The 16047-nt window shown below is 42.5% G+C and overlaps 3 protein-coding genes across 3 annotated transcripts; all 3 read left to right on the top strand.

Annotated features, from left to right (window-relative positions):
* On the top strand, positions 3844 to 8011 carry LOC8086060 (reticulon-like protein B23). Its single transcript, XM_002445186.2, has 4 exons — positions 3844 to 4132; positions 6771 to 6912; positions 7278 to 7347; positions 7494 to 8011. Exons 1-4 carry the CDS (start codon positions 3900 to 3902, stop codon positions 7607 to 7609), a joined length of 561 nt encoding a protein of 186 aa, XP_002445231.1. The 5' UTR covers positions 3844 to 3899; the 3' UTR covers positions 7610 to 8011.
* LOC8072168 (3-hydroxyacyl-[acyl-carrier-protein] dehydratase FabZ) lies at positions 10861 to 13695 on the top strand. The gene is made up of 4 exons (XM_002445185.2): positions 10861 to 11170; positions 11282 to 11342; positions 12305 to 12449; positions 13115 to 13695. The coding sequence occupies exons 1-4, from the start codon at positions 10954 to 10956 to the stop codon at positions 13364 to 13366; spliced, it is 675 nt and encodes a 224-aa protein (XP_002445230.1). The 5' UTR covers positions 10861 to 10953; the 3' UTR covers positions 13367 to 13695.
* On the top strand, positions 14460 to 15587 carry LOC110436745. Its single transcript, XM_021464188.1, has 2 exons — positions 14460 to 15051; positions 15197 to 15587. The coding sequence occupies exons 1-2, from the start codon at positions 14715 to 14717 to the stop codon at positions 15205 to 15207; spliced, it is 348 nt and encodes a 115-aa protein (XP_021319863.1). The 5' UTR covers positions 14460 to 14714; the 3' UTR covers positions 15208 to 15587.

The raw sequence follows: 16047 nt of genomic DNA, 5'->3' as shown, positions 1-16047 counted from the left end.
ATAGCAATGGGACCCCGAACTGACCGACCTCTTAATATAAATACCCAAGCTACTTCCTTACGCCTACCCGGAAAGTAACATCCTACCAGTGGAGGTCCTAATAATTAGTCAAGCCAAAGCCATATGGCTTGGAGCTGCACTGTATGTCCTAGGGGCCGCTCCATGACTAAGTCTTTACGGAGAGCAGAGACGGGTACGCCCGGCAACCAAGCCAACCAACAGTACCCGCTCCCCCTTTCCTCAATATACCACGATGCTCACAAGCACCGCAACATCTCCGTCAACCGAAGTGACCATTGTTCATCATTTAAACGTTAATCATCATTGAAGAATTTATTAAAGAATATTATTTACTTTCATTTATTATATGGAATAGATGAGCAAAGCAGCTAAGCATATCTACTGTTCACTATACTACCCATGTATAAACCTAGGAGTACAAGGAATATAGTAGAGGGCTAGTCATGTCCTTAGGGTTTGTAGTATTAAAACACATGCAATGGAAAGTAAATGCATTTAAAGTTCATAGGTACAATATGATCAAATGGTGCCTGCACTTGCCTTTATTCCTAGTGTATAACTGCTCAGAAATCTTTGGCTTCTTTCTCCTGATCTCCAACTTCTGCTTCGACTGTCAGTCCTTAGCTCCTGATCTTCACTTTGACGAATCACGCTTCTTCTACTCATAGCAACCAAGCAACACAAACAGACAAACAAACAATCACGACTAAGAACAAGCATCAAACAAAAGAAAAGCTTTGAAAGAGACGTACTAAACGACACGGCTTGTTGCTACGATCGAGACAACGCAAGAATGATTGAGAACAGAGCTATAGATAATCGGACACGACTTTTGAGGTTTGCATCATAACGGAGAACACAGACTATATGCTTGGATTATTTTAGTAGATGAATTATGGTGACAGATACTCAAGAGAAATGTCATAAAATGGAGTTAAACAAATTATATTAATCAAAGACCAAGTATAGTTATAGTCATATTCTATTTATGAATATTAATAAATTATTTGAGACACTTTATTATTTATAGATTAGAAAAGCGTAGAATTCGTGACATAAGTTAAACAAGGCATTTATGAACTGAGATTGGATTAAGTAGATCACAATTAAAAAGGTATTTATGTTGGTATTAATAACATTACTATTTGTTTATGAAAAACCAAACTTATAAGCATAAATTGTTTTTATAGATTAAAAGAGCATTTCGTTAGATATTAATCATTTTATATTTATGGTGAAAACATAAAGTGTCAAACACCGCAGATGTCCTGACTAACGCGTAGTTTACATTGATACGAACCTAACGCGACAAGAACGGGCTCAAACAGAGTTAAAACGCGGATTCTATAGCCAAACTATGTGAGTGGCAAAACTGTGAATAAATAGAACTACTTTTTGTATTTTAAATAATCAAAACTGAATTTTAAATGCATTTTAGACTGCGGGCACCATTTCCCTAAAGCGAGGGGTTAAAACAGAAAAGGCAAGGACATAAATCTAATTACTTTTGAACTGGCCGGAGTGCGGTTTGATTTCTAAAAAACGCCAAGGCGACGCGGGTGTGGCCGATCTGGCCGGCCACGTGGCGCGCTGGGGCTGGCCGGTTCACGGCCCGCGCCCGTGGACCGGGGCGGTGGCGGTTGGTCCACCGGTCCACCGTGGACCGGGGAGCCGGGCGGGGCTTGCGCGCGGCGGCGGCATGGTCCGCGGCGGCGGCGCCATGGCCGCGGCGCTGCAGCTCGCCGTGGGGGCGCTGCGGTGCAAGGGAGGCCATGGCAAGGGCACCTTCGTGCTCGTTTCGGCAAGGCGAGCGCGATGCGCGCGTCTACGAGGACAGGAAGGAGCCGGGAAGGCGGGTGCGCGTGGCGGGGCGGCTCGACGGCAGCAACGCAACTTCGGCGAGGTCGTTTGCGCGAAAGAAAGGGAGAGAGAGGGCGGGAGAAGGTTCGGTGGGTTTCTCACCTCGACGCGAAGGCCGTGGAGGGGTCCTTGTCGCCGCGGACTCTCCGACACGGGAGATTGATGGCGGCGGCTTGGAGCTCGAGTCAGCGGTGGCCACGGTGGCGGTGCAGCTAGGGCAGGGGCACCGCTAGGGTTAGGGTTCCAGGAAGGGGCGTGCGGACGGCGGCGGCGGCACTTGTTTTATAGGCTAGGGCGGTCCGGGGATCTTCGATCCACGCGCGGCGTGGACGTCGAGGCTGGTGGTTGCGTCCGGCTCCGATCCGGCTGGAGGTAGGGGATGACCGGTGGGTCCCACTTGCGGGGCCCACCCGTCAGCGGCAGCAGGTGGGAGAGGGCAGCGCGCGGGGAAGAAGGCCGCTGCGGCTGACACGCGGGCCCGGTCGGCTCAGGCGGCAGGGGTCCGGGCCGCGCTGCTAGGCCAAGGCCCAAGAGCGGTCACAGGCAGGGCGGGGTGGTGGCGGCCCACGCGGGCAATGCAGAGGGGGAGAAAGGGTTGGCTGGGCTGGGTTGCGAGCAGGAGTGGGCTGAAAGCGAGAAAGGGGAAAAGAAAAAAAAGACTTTTCTTTTTATTTAAAAGGGTTTGAAACCATTCTATTTAGCACAAGCATAAACCAAAACTTGATTTAGTAATTTGAGATTATTTTAGAATTGTTTTCTTTTAACTCAGATATAAATTAGTTTTTTTTTAAAAAAATGACTTGGAGTTTTATTTTTTCAAAAACCGAAAAGGACCTAAATGTGGCTCGCTAGAAATTTCCAAAATTCATCTTTCTCACACAAGCCAAACAAAGCTAGGGCACAAAGCACACAACAAATAAAACACTCATCACTTATCTTTATAAAAGTTTTAAAATTCTATATTTTTCTCATTTCATAATAACAATAATTAATAAAAATCTCGTAATATTTTAGAAAAATTTTAAATCCTTCATTTAATTTAGTATTTTCTAATAACAATCCAAAATTAAAAATTTTGGAGTGTTATACAACCCTTGTAGAGCTAGAGCAAAATTGCTTACGCTATTTGTTATACTAATCTTTGCTTTAGTGCTTTGTAGATTTTTAGATAAACTATTCACCTTCTTCTAGCCATATGCCCATATTAGGACCTTTCAATGGCCTGCACTAATCATGGGAATCGAGTCAAGATCGGATTAGGGTTCTGCCCCGAGCGGCGACGATTCAGCGTGGATCAAGCGGATTCAGGCGCAGGGGCACGGGGATTTGGGTGAATGGAGGGAGGAGGAGCACGCGCGAGCGAGCAGCTCGGTCAGAGGGAGGAGCTTGACCTCCGCTCGGTGCCTTGTAGACAGTGCCCTGCGCGGTTGCACCCTTGCCCATCTGTCGCCCGGAGCGGGCACGCGCCTGCGGAGCAGTGGAGCCACAGAGACCTCAAGCGCCGACACTTCCTACTCTTGCGCCCCTTCGCCCACCTCATCGCTCGGTTTTTCTTTTTCATTTTTGATTTTTTCCGTTGCTAGCAGGGTTTGAACCTAGACTGTCGAGGGTAGACGAAGCCGAGTGTTGAAGCCTCAAAGCGATCCTAGATGCATGATTGTGTTTGAAGCCTGTGAGGGTATTTTTCAGGCTTTGATTTTAATAAATAAAGATGATTTGCTAGGTGCATTTTTCTGGATGCATTATGATTAGAAGAATCTCTCAGCGGGTGACGCAATTTTAGTTGGACCTAGTATAGTTTTAATTAATCCACTGTAGTAGAGACTTTCAAGCTGTTGTCTCATTGTCTGACTTGTCCACGGCATATGTGGAACTAGGCCCAGCAAGCGAAATATTTAGAGGGCCAGGAACCCAACAAATGAAATGACTTGGTCCGGCCCATCCAGTACAAGAGGACGTTTCCTTGTCAAAAGAGGAGCCGGTCCAAGAAGCCGGGCACGCCACCAGACGCGGAGCCCATGGACCCCACCGGCGGCGACGTCGTCGTCGACTCCGCGGCGGCGAGAGGGAGCGGAGGCGGAGGGGGAACGGGGGCCGGCCGGTGGGCGGTTGGCGCGGTGTGCGGGGGGCTGGTCTACTACCACTGCGCGGTGCGGCGAGCCAGCGCGGTGTCGCTGGCCGCCGACGTGCTCCTCGTCCTCCTCTGCTCGCTCTCCATCCTCGGCCTCCTCTTCCGCCACCTCCACATCTCGTGAGCCCCCCCTTTCTTTATCCTCCGCTTCCGTCTGCTAGTTCCGCGCTCCAATCGAAGCAATTATGTATTTCTTGAGCTGTTGGTTCAGCTTGCTGGTTGTTTATGAACTTGTGACGATTGTTTGGTGTGATGGCTTGTCCGGCAGGAATCTTTGATTTCTCGGCTCACAGTAGCAGGCTAGTAGTAGATGATGCTGGTAGCTGTAGGGAATGGCTTGTAGATGGCACTACGAAAGGGGAAAGGAGGTATGCAAATAAAGAGGGGCTATTCAACTATGTTTCCTCAATTTCAGGGATCATTTGGGAAACGCTTTTCCCAAAAATTTTTGCAAAATTTTCATATTCTCCGGCACATCGAATCTTGCGGTAGATAAAGGAAATAACTAATTACACAGTTTACATATAATTTGAGAGACGAATATTTTGAGCCTAGTTAGTCTATGATTGGACAATATTTATCAAATTTAAACGAAAATGCTACTGTTCATATTTTGCAAAAATTATTGGTATGAAGTAGGATGTAGATGTGTATAATACCGGTAACCGATTTTCATGGTGGTGGGACTGGAATAAAATTGTACCGAGTTTCTATTTTGTTGGTAAGTTTAACAGTAACAACTGATTTTGTTATGTGTAGAAACCTTTGGTTCCCACCTCCTAAAATTTAGTCCCCCTGTCACGTCGACTACAGTAAACATGTTTGGACGCTATTTGGAGTATTAAACATAGACTAATTATAAAACTAATTGCACAGATTAAGACTAATTTGCGAGACGAATCTATTAATCCTAATTGGTCCATAATTTGGCAATGTGGTGCTACAGTAAACATGTGCTAATGATGGATTAATTAGGCTTCAAAGATTCGTCTCGCAAATTAGTCATGACTTCTACAATTAGTTTTATTATTGGTATCCAAACACCCAATGTAACAATAGGTGTGATACCCGATGTGACACCTCCTAAACTTTAGTCCATGCATCCAAACACCCCTGGCTAGAGTTAGGTTGCTTGTTTCATAACAATCCAAGAGAATAACCCATTTGGCCATTGCTTGGTGTGGCTGCACCACTTCTGAAGGATACTACTATTGCTTCCGGAGTTCCGGTTGCTTTGGGATTGCAAACTGATTTGAATGGAATTCATCAGCTATCAATCACATTCATCAGCACTCATCTGATTCACTTTCTCTTTTTTTTTTACCAACTGAACAGTTCAAATTGATATCTATTTATTCCTGTTACTAATGTAGCATTACTGGCTGTTGGTTGTCTCTTTCCCTGCCAACATTTTTCTCTACTGCTGCTACTACTAGTGCTTTTACTGTATTCCCTGTGGGTGGGGTGGGGTGGGGGGGGGGGGGGGGCAATGATGTCACTAATCAGTAAGCTCCTGATAATCTTCCAAGGCAGCTTATAAGCTACTGTGGAATAAACGAACTCATAATTTTAGAGCTGCTCCCTCTGGCCTCTAGGAATTTATATCTGCTAGATGGCATGTAGCTTGGCTACGATTTTTGATTTCTTCGTCCACGTAGGAGTACGTAGGCTAGTGGGAGTATAAGGTGCTGGTGGCTAGTAGGCTGTTCAAAACTGGGGAAAGGCTGAAAAGGGATAGGTAAGTTAGAACAAATGAACTATGGATCCCCAATTATAATATTCTGGGAAAAAGTCCATAGCTATGAATATGAAAAGTCCTATACAAGTGTAAGATACTTGCAACCGGTTTGCTTGTTGTATAAATTTGATCAAATATACCACTTTGCTTGTTGTTTGGTAAACTTGGTGCAGCAACCGACTTTGCTGTGTAGAAACCAACATCATGATACTTGTAATACAGAATGAACATGCTAGAGCACATTAAAAGTACTAAAAAGGTTGAAGTGAACCACACAAATTTGCAAAATAGAGTAACTTAATCAGCCGCCGGATTTGATTGATTTGCCTTGAGATTTGAAACAAGAAAATTCCATAATCTATTAATTGTGGTGATAATGCCAAAAATATCAGTGTGTAAGGCAGCATTAGCTTGCTTACATTTTCATACCCTGGCAAGAATTTTACCAAATTCTGAGTATTGGAATACTTCTGCACCAGTTCTTAACTATTGTAAATAAATCACTTCCAATATATTTGATTTTTCATACCAGATTGATTAGAAAAATTGAATATGGCAACTACCCACCACTACCTGATCTGATTCACTTTCTTGGGGTGCTTCTACCAACAAAAAGTTGTGCTGAATACTAAGTTTAACTTGGTTGTATTCCCTTTAAATTTAACACTGTATTACTGACTTTTGAAGTGTTGGTGCTTTCTTCCTGCTGGTACTAATTTCCTGCTTCTTAAGATTGATCCTCAAGTATTACTGGTGAATTAAACAGTAGGCTTGTTTTCAAAAATAGGGCTTTGCTGTACAATATTATATTGGATGGTATGTTATTGTTGTTCTGAATAAAGTAGTTCTGATGTTTGCAACAATTGGCAACTGGTAAAGTCATTGGTCAATTAAGCAATGACAGCCGCCATCATTCAGTTAGTCCTTTCTTACAAAATACCTGTGGTTTATGATTTGTACAAATGGAAGTTGGTATTGCAGTGCCTTATTTTGTCTTTAATTTAATGAATTTGCATGCAGGGTGCCTGTGGATCCTCTTGAATGGCAGATCTCTCAGGAGATGGCAAATAGCATAGTTGCATCCTTGGCCAACACAATAGGAGCTGCTGAATCTGTATTAAGAGTGGCTGCAACTGGACATGACAAGAAGCTGTTTTTCAAGGTAGGCTCTCAAAACTGACTTTATATGTTGTGCCTGAGGATTGAGACACAAAAAATGTTGAGGTTCTATTATATTTATGTGTTACTAGCTCATGCTTGTTAAACCTACAACTTGTTGGCATTTGAAGGATGTTAGCTAGTAAGTTCGCATTTTTCCTGAGCTGTTGTGTGGCATGCAAATGAAGTAGAGAAAAGAAAGAAAGCTCTTTATGTCGTTTTTAGTGCGGTTTTGATTGATCTGCTAATTATCAACTTCATGTTCTCTGGCTTGCACTGATCCACAACCATTTTGTTCTAAGAAAATAAGTTTGGTCCTCTTTCATGTCGTGCTTACTTATTTTGCTTTACTGATCTACAACCTTGCAGGTGGTTTTTACATTGTATTTTCTAGCAGCTTTGGGAAGGGTGGTGTCAGGCGCTGCGGTTGCTTATGCTGGTAATAACACAGCAAACTAACCCTTCCCCTGCTGTCCTGTTCTCTGTTTGTTGTGTATATGTTTTGTTAAAAACTTCTTTCTGTATGAGAAATTAAGCTCTAATTAAGACTGATGGCTAATGACTCTGTTTTGTTGCTGTTCCCAGCCCTATGCATCTTCTGCCTCTACATGTTTGCACAAAGCACCGATCTGTTTGATCAGCTCCCTTCTTGGGTCCCTGTGGGAAGGGATTCTTTGGGGGGTACTCAGGATACCGCGTGATTTTCCACATGTAAATGGAATGCAGAGTTTTCCTTTTCTTCCACTTTCTGTATATGGTCCTGCAGGCTAAATAGCTTGAGCTATAGCTTCTATGGCAGCCCTACGGTATCACAACTGTACTAGGTAGCTATGATGAAGTAATGATCTTTGTATATATGACACGCTTGCAACTTGCCAGATGCCAGCACCTTGTATGTTTTTGGAGCTCTTTGCATCTCTCTGGCTTGACATGGTTGGTCGTGAGATGGTGTTGCCTGATGGTGTGTTTTGCCTGTAACAGTTACTACCTGTAACGGTTACTGCCTGTAACTGAACCTGCAGTTGCAGGATGGGCTATGACATTGCGTTGTTCGTGTAGTCTGAGGCTAGTCTTAATGGATAGTTTCATGGTGTTGTTTGTGAGATTATTATGTCATATAGAATAAAATGAAACGTAGATGAAACACTCACTTTCAATGCAAAGTTTCATTATATAGTTTCATAGACATTTAATTTCATGACTCATGAAGAGTAAGAGAGTTTCATGAATTTCTCTTCTCTTAAATACACTGTCATATTATAAAAAAAATGTTTATCTGACAACTCATTTTAATGTAAATAAAACTCATGAAATTTTCACTGCGACTGGTCTAATAAAGATCCATCTTTCATCACGTAATAATACCTGCTCATGCATTTTGAGGCATTGTTATCCTATTTGCTTGACAGATTTAAAACCAGCTATGTAGGGCTCCAGCTCCTTCTAAAATAAATTTAGCTCTGGTTCCTGCATCTGGAGCCAGTAGAATGCTTTTTCTTTTTTCCAGGCTCCTAGTTTAAAAAGGGTTAGAGCAACTCCAACAGTTTTGCAAATAGGTTGGGTATTCTTGTTTTTTGCCAAAACTCTCAAAATCTCCTATCCAACAGTTTGGCAATTGGGTTTGGCATTTATAGCAAGTTGACAAATTCTCCTCCTTTCTTGGCATTTATGCACACCTAGAATAGGTTTGGCATTATGCATGCGCGTGCTTTTATAGCAAGCTGACAACTGATGTTTCTTTGTTGATCTTCATAACCAGTAGAATTTTGTTTTTGCCAAGTCAAAACTGCCAAACACTTGGAGATGTCTTTTTTGTTCCCTCCCCATATCGTTTTGGGAGTTGGCAAATAACAACATTTGCCAAACAAAATTTGCAAAACTGTTGGAGTTGCTCTAACTCGTTGGTGGCTCCAGGAAAAGCTGTTTTTGGTATCCGTTTGTTAGGGAGTCAAAGCCTTTTTGGCCTTCCTAGGTCCATGTTGGCACGAAAGCTCCATGTCACAGGCAGCGAACTGTAACTTCACAGAGTGTGAGAAGCTCTTGTAGCCATCTGACACAAACGCAAAGTAGCAACGGAGGAGATGGCAGTGTACCTCTGTTAGAGAAATATTAGCTTCGGTAGTAGCTCTCATAAATGGATATAAACTTTTTTTCTAAGGCTGCTAGTGTTGTAGAAGCCTTACCAAAGGGGTCTAAGTTATGCTCCGTATTAGGCATTACCAAAGAGGTTTTTATTGGAGTCATGCTTTCTTATGGCTTACCAAAGTGGTCCTATGTGTGGTGTTAGTGGAATGATATAGTGGGCTGTAAAAGTAGAAAAAAGATCTATCTGCGAGTGGGTTGGCTTTTTCCTGAGCAAGAACAGGGCCGTCGAGTGAGGATTGGTTGAGCATGTTTTTTGTTGCTATGGTGGTGGACTCTTTTAACTATTTGCTCTATTATTGCCTCACAATGTGATTGGTATTAAATCGCGTGTCAATACCTAAAGGTGAACTCAAGGGATTTATTTTTTCCCATTTAATGTAAATAACTATCACTTTGAAAGAGGGAAGTTAGAAAGAGAAGAAGGATTTAGATATTGTATTTGATAATGGTTTTATCTATAAAAAATTATGATGCGTCTTGAAGGCTCATTTGTTAAAAACTATCTATGGAAAAACTGACTAAGTTGAAAACAATTGCTCTAACATATCTTTACTTTTGTTTGGTGCTTTTTGAAGGCAAGGATTAAGAGACCTAATTCTGTTGTGTTGATGGGTAAATTACTTATTTCCACTCATAATTCAAAGGGATTTATTGGTCAATCCGTACCTTGTACCACGAGTGTGTTATTATTGACTAGCATATGATTGAGGTTCTTTCTTTGTATTTAACTAGTGGTATGTCTCTAAGAAATTATTGAGTGTTCTCTAATAAAATTCAAAAGAATACAAATAACCAGTTAAAAAGGTCTTTGTTCAAACTATGTACAATATGGGTATCTTATTATTTGACTAGCCATTTCTATTCAGGTTTCATTATAAGGGCCTTTCTGGATGAGTTAGAACCACTTATTAGTTGAGCTAAAAATTAGATTAAATAAAAGAACACTCCGCGTGTTGCTGTGGAAACTACTGATTTAGAATGAAATTTAATTATTCATACAATTCTTAGGAAAAGATGAACTATTATAAATTAATATTAGTGGGATAGCGTGGCACACTGATGTGGACAACTAAGTGTATGTTAGTGGATCTCGCTGACGTGGATATCATGATTACTTGTGTTAGCGAACTTTAATTGCAAGTGATAGTGGATTGCTGAGGTGGATATCTTGCATGTTAAGAAAATTTGCTAGTAGAATTTTGCTTTATAAAAGTATATATAGTATATATAGGATTATCTATGGTTGGCTACCTAATTGGCTAATAACTAATAACTATAGTTAAAGACCTAAAAAAATTAGCTCCTGTTTGGATGCACCGAGACTAATTTTAGCTAACTAGCAATTAATGCTGGTATCTAAACATGCTCTAATTTATAGAGCATATCACTGACTTATACCAAAGAAATGAGCCTGAAATCTCTAGGAAAATTTGTTGAGAAAATATGGTAGCTAGTGACAAAATGAAATGGCAAAAGCCAGTGGAGTCCAAAGCGGGCCTTGTTTAGTTCCAAAAAATTTTGCAAAATTTTTCAGATTCCCCGTCACATCAAATCTTTAGACGTATGCATGGAGTATTAAATATAGATGAAAATAAAAACTAATTGCACAGTTTGGTCGAAATTGACGAGACAAATCTTTTGAGTCTAGTTAGTCTATGATTGGATAATTTTTATCAAAATACAAACGAAAGTGCTACGGTGTCGATTTTGTAAAAAATTTTGGAAAACAAGGCCCAAAACCAACAACCTGAAACGGAGTTCCCAAAGCAAAGCCCCCACAAAACCTCGGTCGCTCCCCTCGGCCCTTGCCATCCTCGTTTCTATCGCCATCTGCTCTGCTCGCCTCGCGCTCGCTCCTCCCCGCGCATCGTGCCGTCCGCCACCGCGCCGCGCCACGCCAATGGAGGCCGCCACCGTGCCCAGATCCGCCGCGGGCTGCCGCGCGGCGCCCCTGCTCCCGGCCGCCCGGGCCGCCGCGCGCCACCTGGCCCTGCCCCGGCGCGCGTTCTGCGCGTCCGTCGCGGCGGCACCGGCGCCGCGCAGCCTCCTCGCCGCTCGCCGCGCTGCGGATGGCGACAGTGTGGAGACGGCGCCGGAGGCGGTCCCCATCGAGAAAAGTCGGCCCCTTTACTCTCCTCATGCCTCCACCCGTCTCGTCTCGTCTGTGCATTCCTGCTGATTGGGGTTCTCTAAGCTTTCGCGCTGCTTCTTGTTTGTGTGCTGTGCAGGGTTCCCTCCCTTCCCGAGCGTCATGGACATCAACCAGATCCGCGAGATCCTCCCCCACAGGTGAGTGCCGGTCGCTTGCTTCCTTGCTCTTGGGGTTGCTCAAACATGTTTGGCATTGCCATCGCACGACACAACTCTTAGGCTGATGCAACACCTTGAAATAATTGAAATATGGACCATGCGTTGACTTACCAGAAGAGGTGGTCCATTCCTTTGCAAATATGAGCATACAGTGCTTTAACTCTGCTGCTTCACACCTCTACATCTCTGCAGTTGTAGTCTTGTAGAGGACTAGAGGCCCATGTGCATAGAGCATAGTTGTACACATTGTTAAGAGGCTATCCAAGGTTTGGAGTTGAAGCATTGAGATAATGAGGATAGCTTAACAGTTTGGTCTCCTTGTGAACTGACGTAAAGTCAGTTTGTTTCTAAACAATTGAAAGAAACAATCTGAAAATGTGATGATAGGCAAGGTGGATAGTTGATGTAAACCTGTAACATAGTGCAATTTCAGCCGAGTGCTTACTGAAAAGTCCAAAGATTTTGGCACAAAACACCAAGGGCTGCTGCAACTTCACTACTGTCTTAGCTGTAGAGGGTGCTGTAGTCACCACAATTCCATCTCCATATCGACCCCTGATACATAGTACTTTAGCTGCATTTCTTTATGGATTCCAGATATTTGATCTGTGTTGTCATACTATATGCAAATGTATCCTTGATCTCATGTATATCTGTAATAAATTTTACTTGCTACTGAAGAGGATGTTGAAATATTTGAATATCCAAAATGGAAATCGAGTACCATGGCTCTAGTGATCAATAAGCATTGTCATTGAAATAATGTTTGTTGTGTATTGTTTTTATAAACTATCTAATACCTATGCATGTGGGTATGCATGTTAGGTTCCCATTCCTTTTGGTTGATAGAGTAATTGAATACAAGGCTGGATGAAATAATGTTTGTTGTGTATTGTTTTTATAAACTATCTAATACCTATGCATGTGGATATGCATGTTAGGTTCCCATTCCTTTTGGTTGATAGAGTAATTGAATACAAGGCTGGAGAATATGCGGTGGGGATCAAGAATGTTACCATAAATGATAACTTCTTCCCAGGACATTTTCCTGAACGCCCCATAATGCCTGGTGTCCTCATGGTCGAGGTATGCACCAATTCTCTGTGTTGCTCATCATGTTTAGGGTCTGGATCTTACTGATAATTTTGATATAATAATTCTCCTTACAACATCACCAGAGGGGGTGATCAATTTTGGGTACACTTATGGATGGTTGTAATATTTCATCCTGAGATTACGTTCACCATGACTTCATATGATGTTGGGATGGCCATGATCATAATTTGCCCATTTTCTTTTTTCCAGTCTTTTAGAAGTTGCATAAATAAACAATAATTTGAAGTTATGCAATTTTTTCATATGAGTATGTTTTGCGAGTCCAATGGAAGTTTTTCTTTGTCTTCAGTTATTATATGCACATAATACGCTGCCATATGGCACACATCTCCATTAACAGTATGTCTCTTTTTTATTTTAGCCTTTTCTTATTTGCCATTCTGCTGATAGTAATTGATTGCCTCACAAGTTTTCTGGTATAAACTGACTATTGTGAAATGTGAACCATAGCTACCTATATGGACATGTAGCAATTGCTAGGTTCAGCAGTGTAAACTTTCATAAAGGCTACGCCATTAGATTTATGATCGTTGTCCACTGTGTAATTTAGTCTGAATCAGAATATTCTATTAGATTACTCAAACCAGCAGATATACTTATAGTTGCCTGCATTGTATTTGTACCTTTATCCACAGGCTATGGCCCAGGTTGGGGGTCTGGTGATGCTGCAACCTGAAGTTGGTGGATCTCGAGACAACTTCTTTTTTGCCGGGATTGACAAAGTTAGGTTCAGGAAGCCAGTGATTGCTGGGGATACATTGATCATGAGGATGACACTGACAAAGTATCAGAAGAGGTTTGGACTCGCAAAGATGGAAGGAAAAGCTTATGTTGGTGGTGACCTAGTTTGTGAAGGGGAGTTCCTGCTGGTCAGCGCAACTGAGTAGTGCAAAGATACTTCATGGTTCTCTGGGAAGAATCATTGGTTAGAGTCAGATCTGGTTGGCTCTTTGAAAGAATCGAGTTTTGAGCTAATTATACAACCGGCAGTTGAGGCAATCCTTTACCTGTTGTTAAGCATGTCGTTGAGTCCATGTGGTGACTTTCATCGCCTGCCAGGGCTGTGAATCCAGCCCTGTTACTGTTGTAATAGAGAATTACATTACAATATCTTCGGGGTAGTTGTTTGATGGAATAAATGATATTGACTTTGTAGTTGCATTTTCTTCCCAGAACCTTATGATATACCAGTTGATTGAAATTGTTTTCGTGGTTCCTTGCATTTTCTTTGTTCGTTCATAGTACATCATTACTACTGAAGACATGACGAGTTTGTATGACTTGGTACAGCCGTGTAAAAAGATATGACTGCATCTGCATGAAATAATCATGGTTTTAGCCATCCTTTGTGCTGCTTTGAGAAATAATCACCGGTGAAGACTGACAAATGAAGTATCACAGGTTCACAACAGGCAAAAAAAAAAAGTCAACTACAAACTGGTCAACATCACGAAATCGTTAATTAAATTACCTCCGAGGTTGCAATGCACCAACAATAATCCAGATCCAAGTCGTCTGGGTTTGCTGGTCAACTCTTGCCCGGTCACTATTAAGACGTCGTTTAAACGCCTCATTATGTACCCAAATCAAGGTTACGAGAATGGCAGCTTGAACTTGTCCTAAAAAGTTGAAACCAAGGGGAATTGGATAGTGGCGTTTTGAGTTGTTAGTGTTTGGACTTCTTGGTGAGATATGGCTAATCTTGTGGCTGTGAACATAAAGAGGAAGGATGCTGATGTGGCCAGCCATGGATTCTCCATGTTCCTTGATCCTAAGAGGATCAAACTCCAGGTATGACATATGGAACAGTTTGGGGATGTGATTTTCTTTTCATTGGTGAATTGAACTGTTTCTTGCGATTTTTTTCGAAAAATTCATATGAAACGGATCTGCATAGAATGACGTTGATATTCTTCTGCACTATATATATATGCAAGACGTTCACAGTCTGACTACAGAGACACGCTTTTATATATATAAGTAGGGTATATAAGAGGCATAATAATCTAAACAAACTCATTAGCTTCTTTTTTGGATTCCAAGTTCCTGCTCCTATGTACAAGCACAACGCTTTAGCACGTTCGCATGTGGTTTCAGGATCCTTACGGAATGTCATCCACATGGCAAGATACCGAAATTCAGTTAAGAATCCTCATTGTTCTGCTGTCAAACGGAGGATCATGATGCCATCAACATTGTGCACCTTAAACACTCAGATCACTTGCTTACACTTTCATGTTTGTTCATCAGGATGAGGCAGAGATCCCGGAGGTGATGGAAGAAGAGGAACCACATGCAGATCCAGACGCCGGCGCAGCACCAGTTGTTGTGCAGGTTCAGACAACCATGTTGATGCTGCCCTCACCGTCACCACTGCAGCCAACTCAGGGCCAAGAAGAGGCTTCTGTCCTCCATGACAGCACCGTGAGCACTGAACCAGGGAGCAGATCTTCAGAACCAGCATTGGCCGCCGAACAGGCGGCGCCCATGGCCATGGACATCGAGGAGGATAGCTGGCAATCCCAGCCACAGCGGCAGCCGCAGCCAGGCCAGCATCCTCACTTTTGGTCAGGTTAGTAAAGCCATTTTTGACATCCAAGTAGTTGACTGTATAGATATGATATGAGCTCTGCTCTGCCCTTTCAGTGTGAAAAATTGGAAACGGTTTGTCAGGTGAAAGATTATGGAAACTGATGTTATGCTATCTCAAATTGCAGGTTTCTTCTGATGGCTAGAGCTCCTGAAGTGTCATGCCACTGTTTCCATTCACCCTTTGTTTGTCACCTGCTAGTGTGTACATGTTGGAATGAATGTGCCGTTGCTATAATGTGTAGCTTCCTGCAATTGGTGCTGTTGCTTTCTTCAGACATGTAGCTTCTCTGTCGAGGTATACTGATGTAGTAAGCATATGATGGTTTGAATAGTTTTAGCTGAATCAGGACCTTCTAAAGTTATTGTGTAGATTGTAGTACATGATTTTGCATGGAAACATCAGAGCAGAATTTTGTTCAGCAAACGTTGTTTTGTTTCTGCGTGCACTTCCGGTTTCGTTTGGCGACCTCAGGATCCTAGAGATCGTTGATTGCAAACGTACATATCGACAGTGGATGGCCCCAAAGACGTAAGTGCACTGCAACAACTGCAGCAGATCCGCGATTGTTCTGCCTGCCATCAGGTCGCTGCCCAAGGATCTGGATGGTTCTTTCTGTGTTGCCAAGCATCTGCATGTACCTTCCACTTCCATTCCAGACCACGTATGCAAAACAGGTTCTTATTACAGTAGACATATCAATAGAGATCTGATATGTTTCTTCAAAAAAAAGAGAGATATGATATCAGTACTGCAGTGTTGAACTTACCACCTTCTGCTTATTATTGGTGACAAGACAATTGTTTACTTTCCAATGTGTCACAACTCTATTATCAGTCATAAAACACTGTTTTTCTCTCACAGCAAATCAGCATCAACATCAGCCAGCCGAACAGTGGCTGAAAAGTAGTACTGATAAGTTCAAGTAAACAGTATACTTGTGCTTTTCATGGGTGCAGCATCCATGATTCATCAATG

The sequence above is a fragment of the Sorghum bicolor genome, chromosome 7 (genome assembly GCF_000003195.3).
Source record: "Sorghum bicolor cultivar BTx623 chromosome 7, Sorghum_bicolor_NCBIv3, whole genome shotgun sequence".
Classification (NCBI taxonomy): domain Eukaryota; kingdom Viridiplantae; phylum Streptophyta; class Magnoliopsida; order Poales; family Poaceae; genus Sorghum; species Sorghum bicolor.
This window is presented reverse-complemented; position numbering and strand designations above follow the sequence as displayed.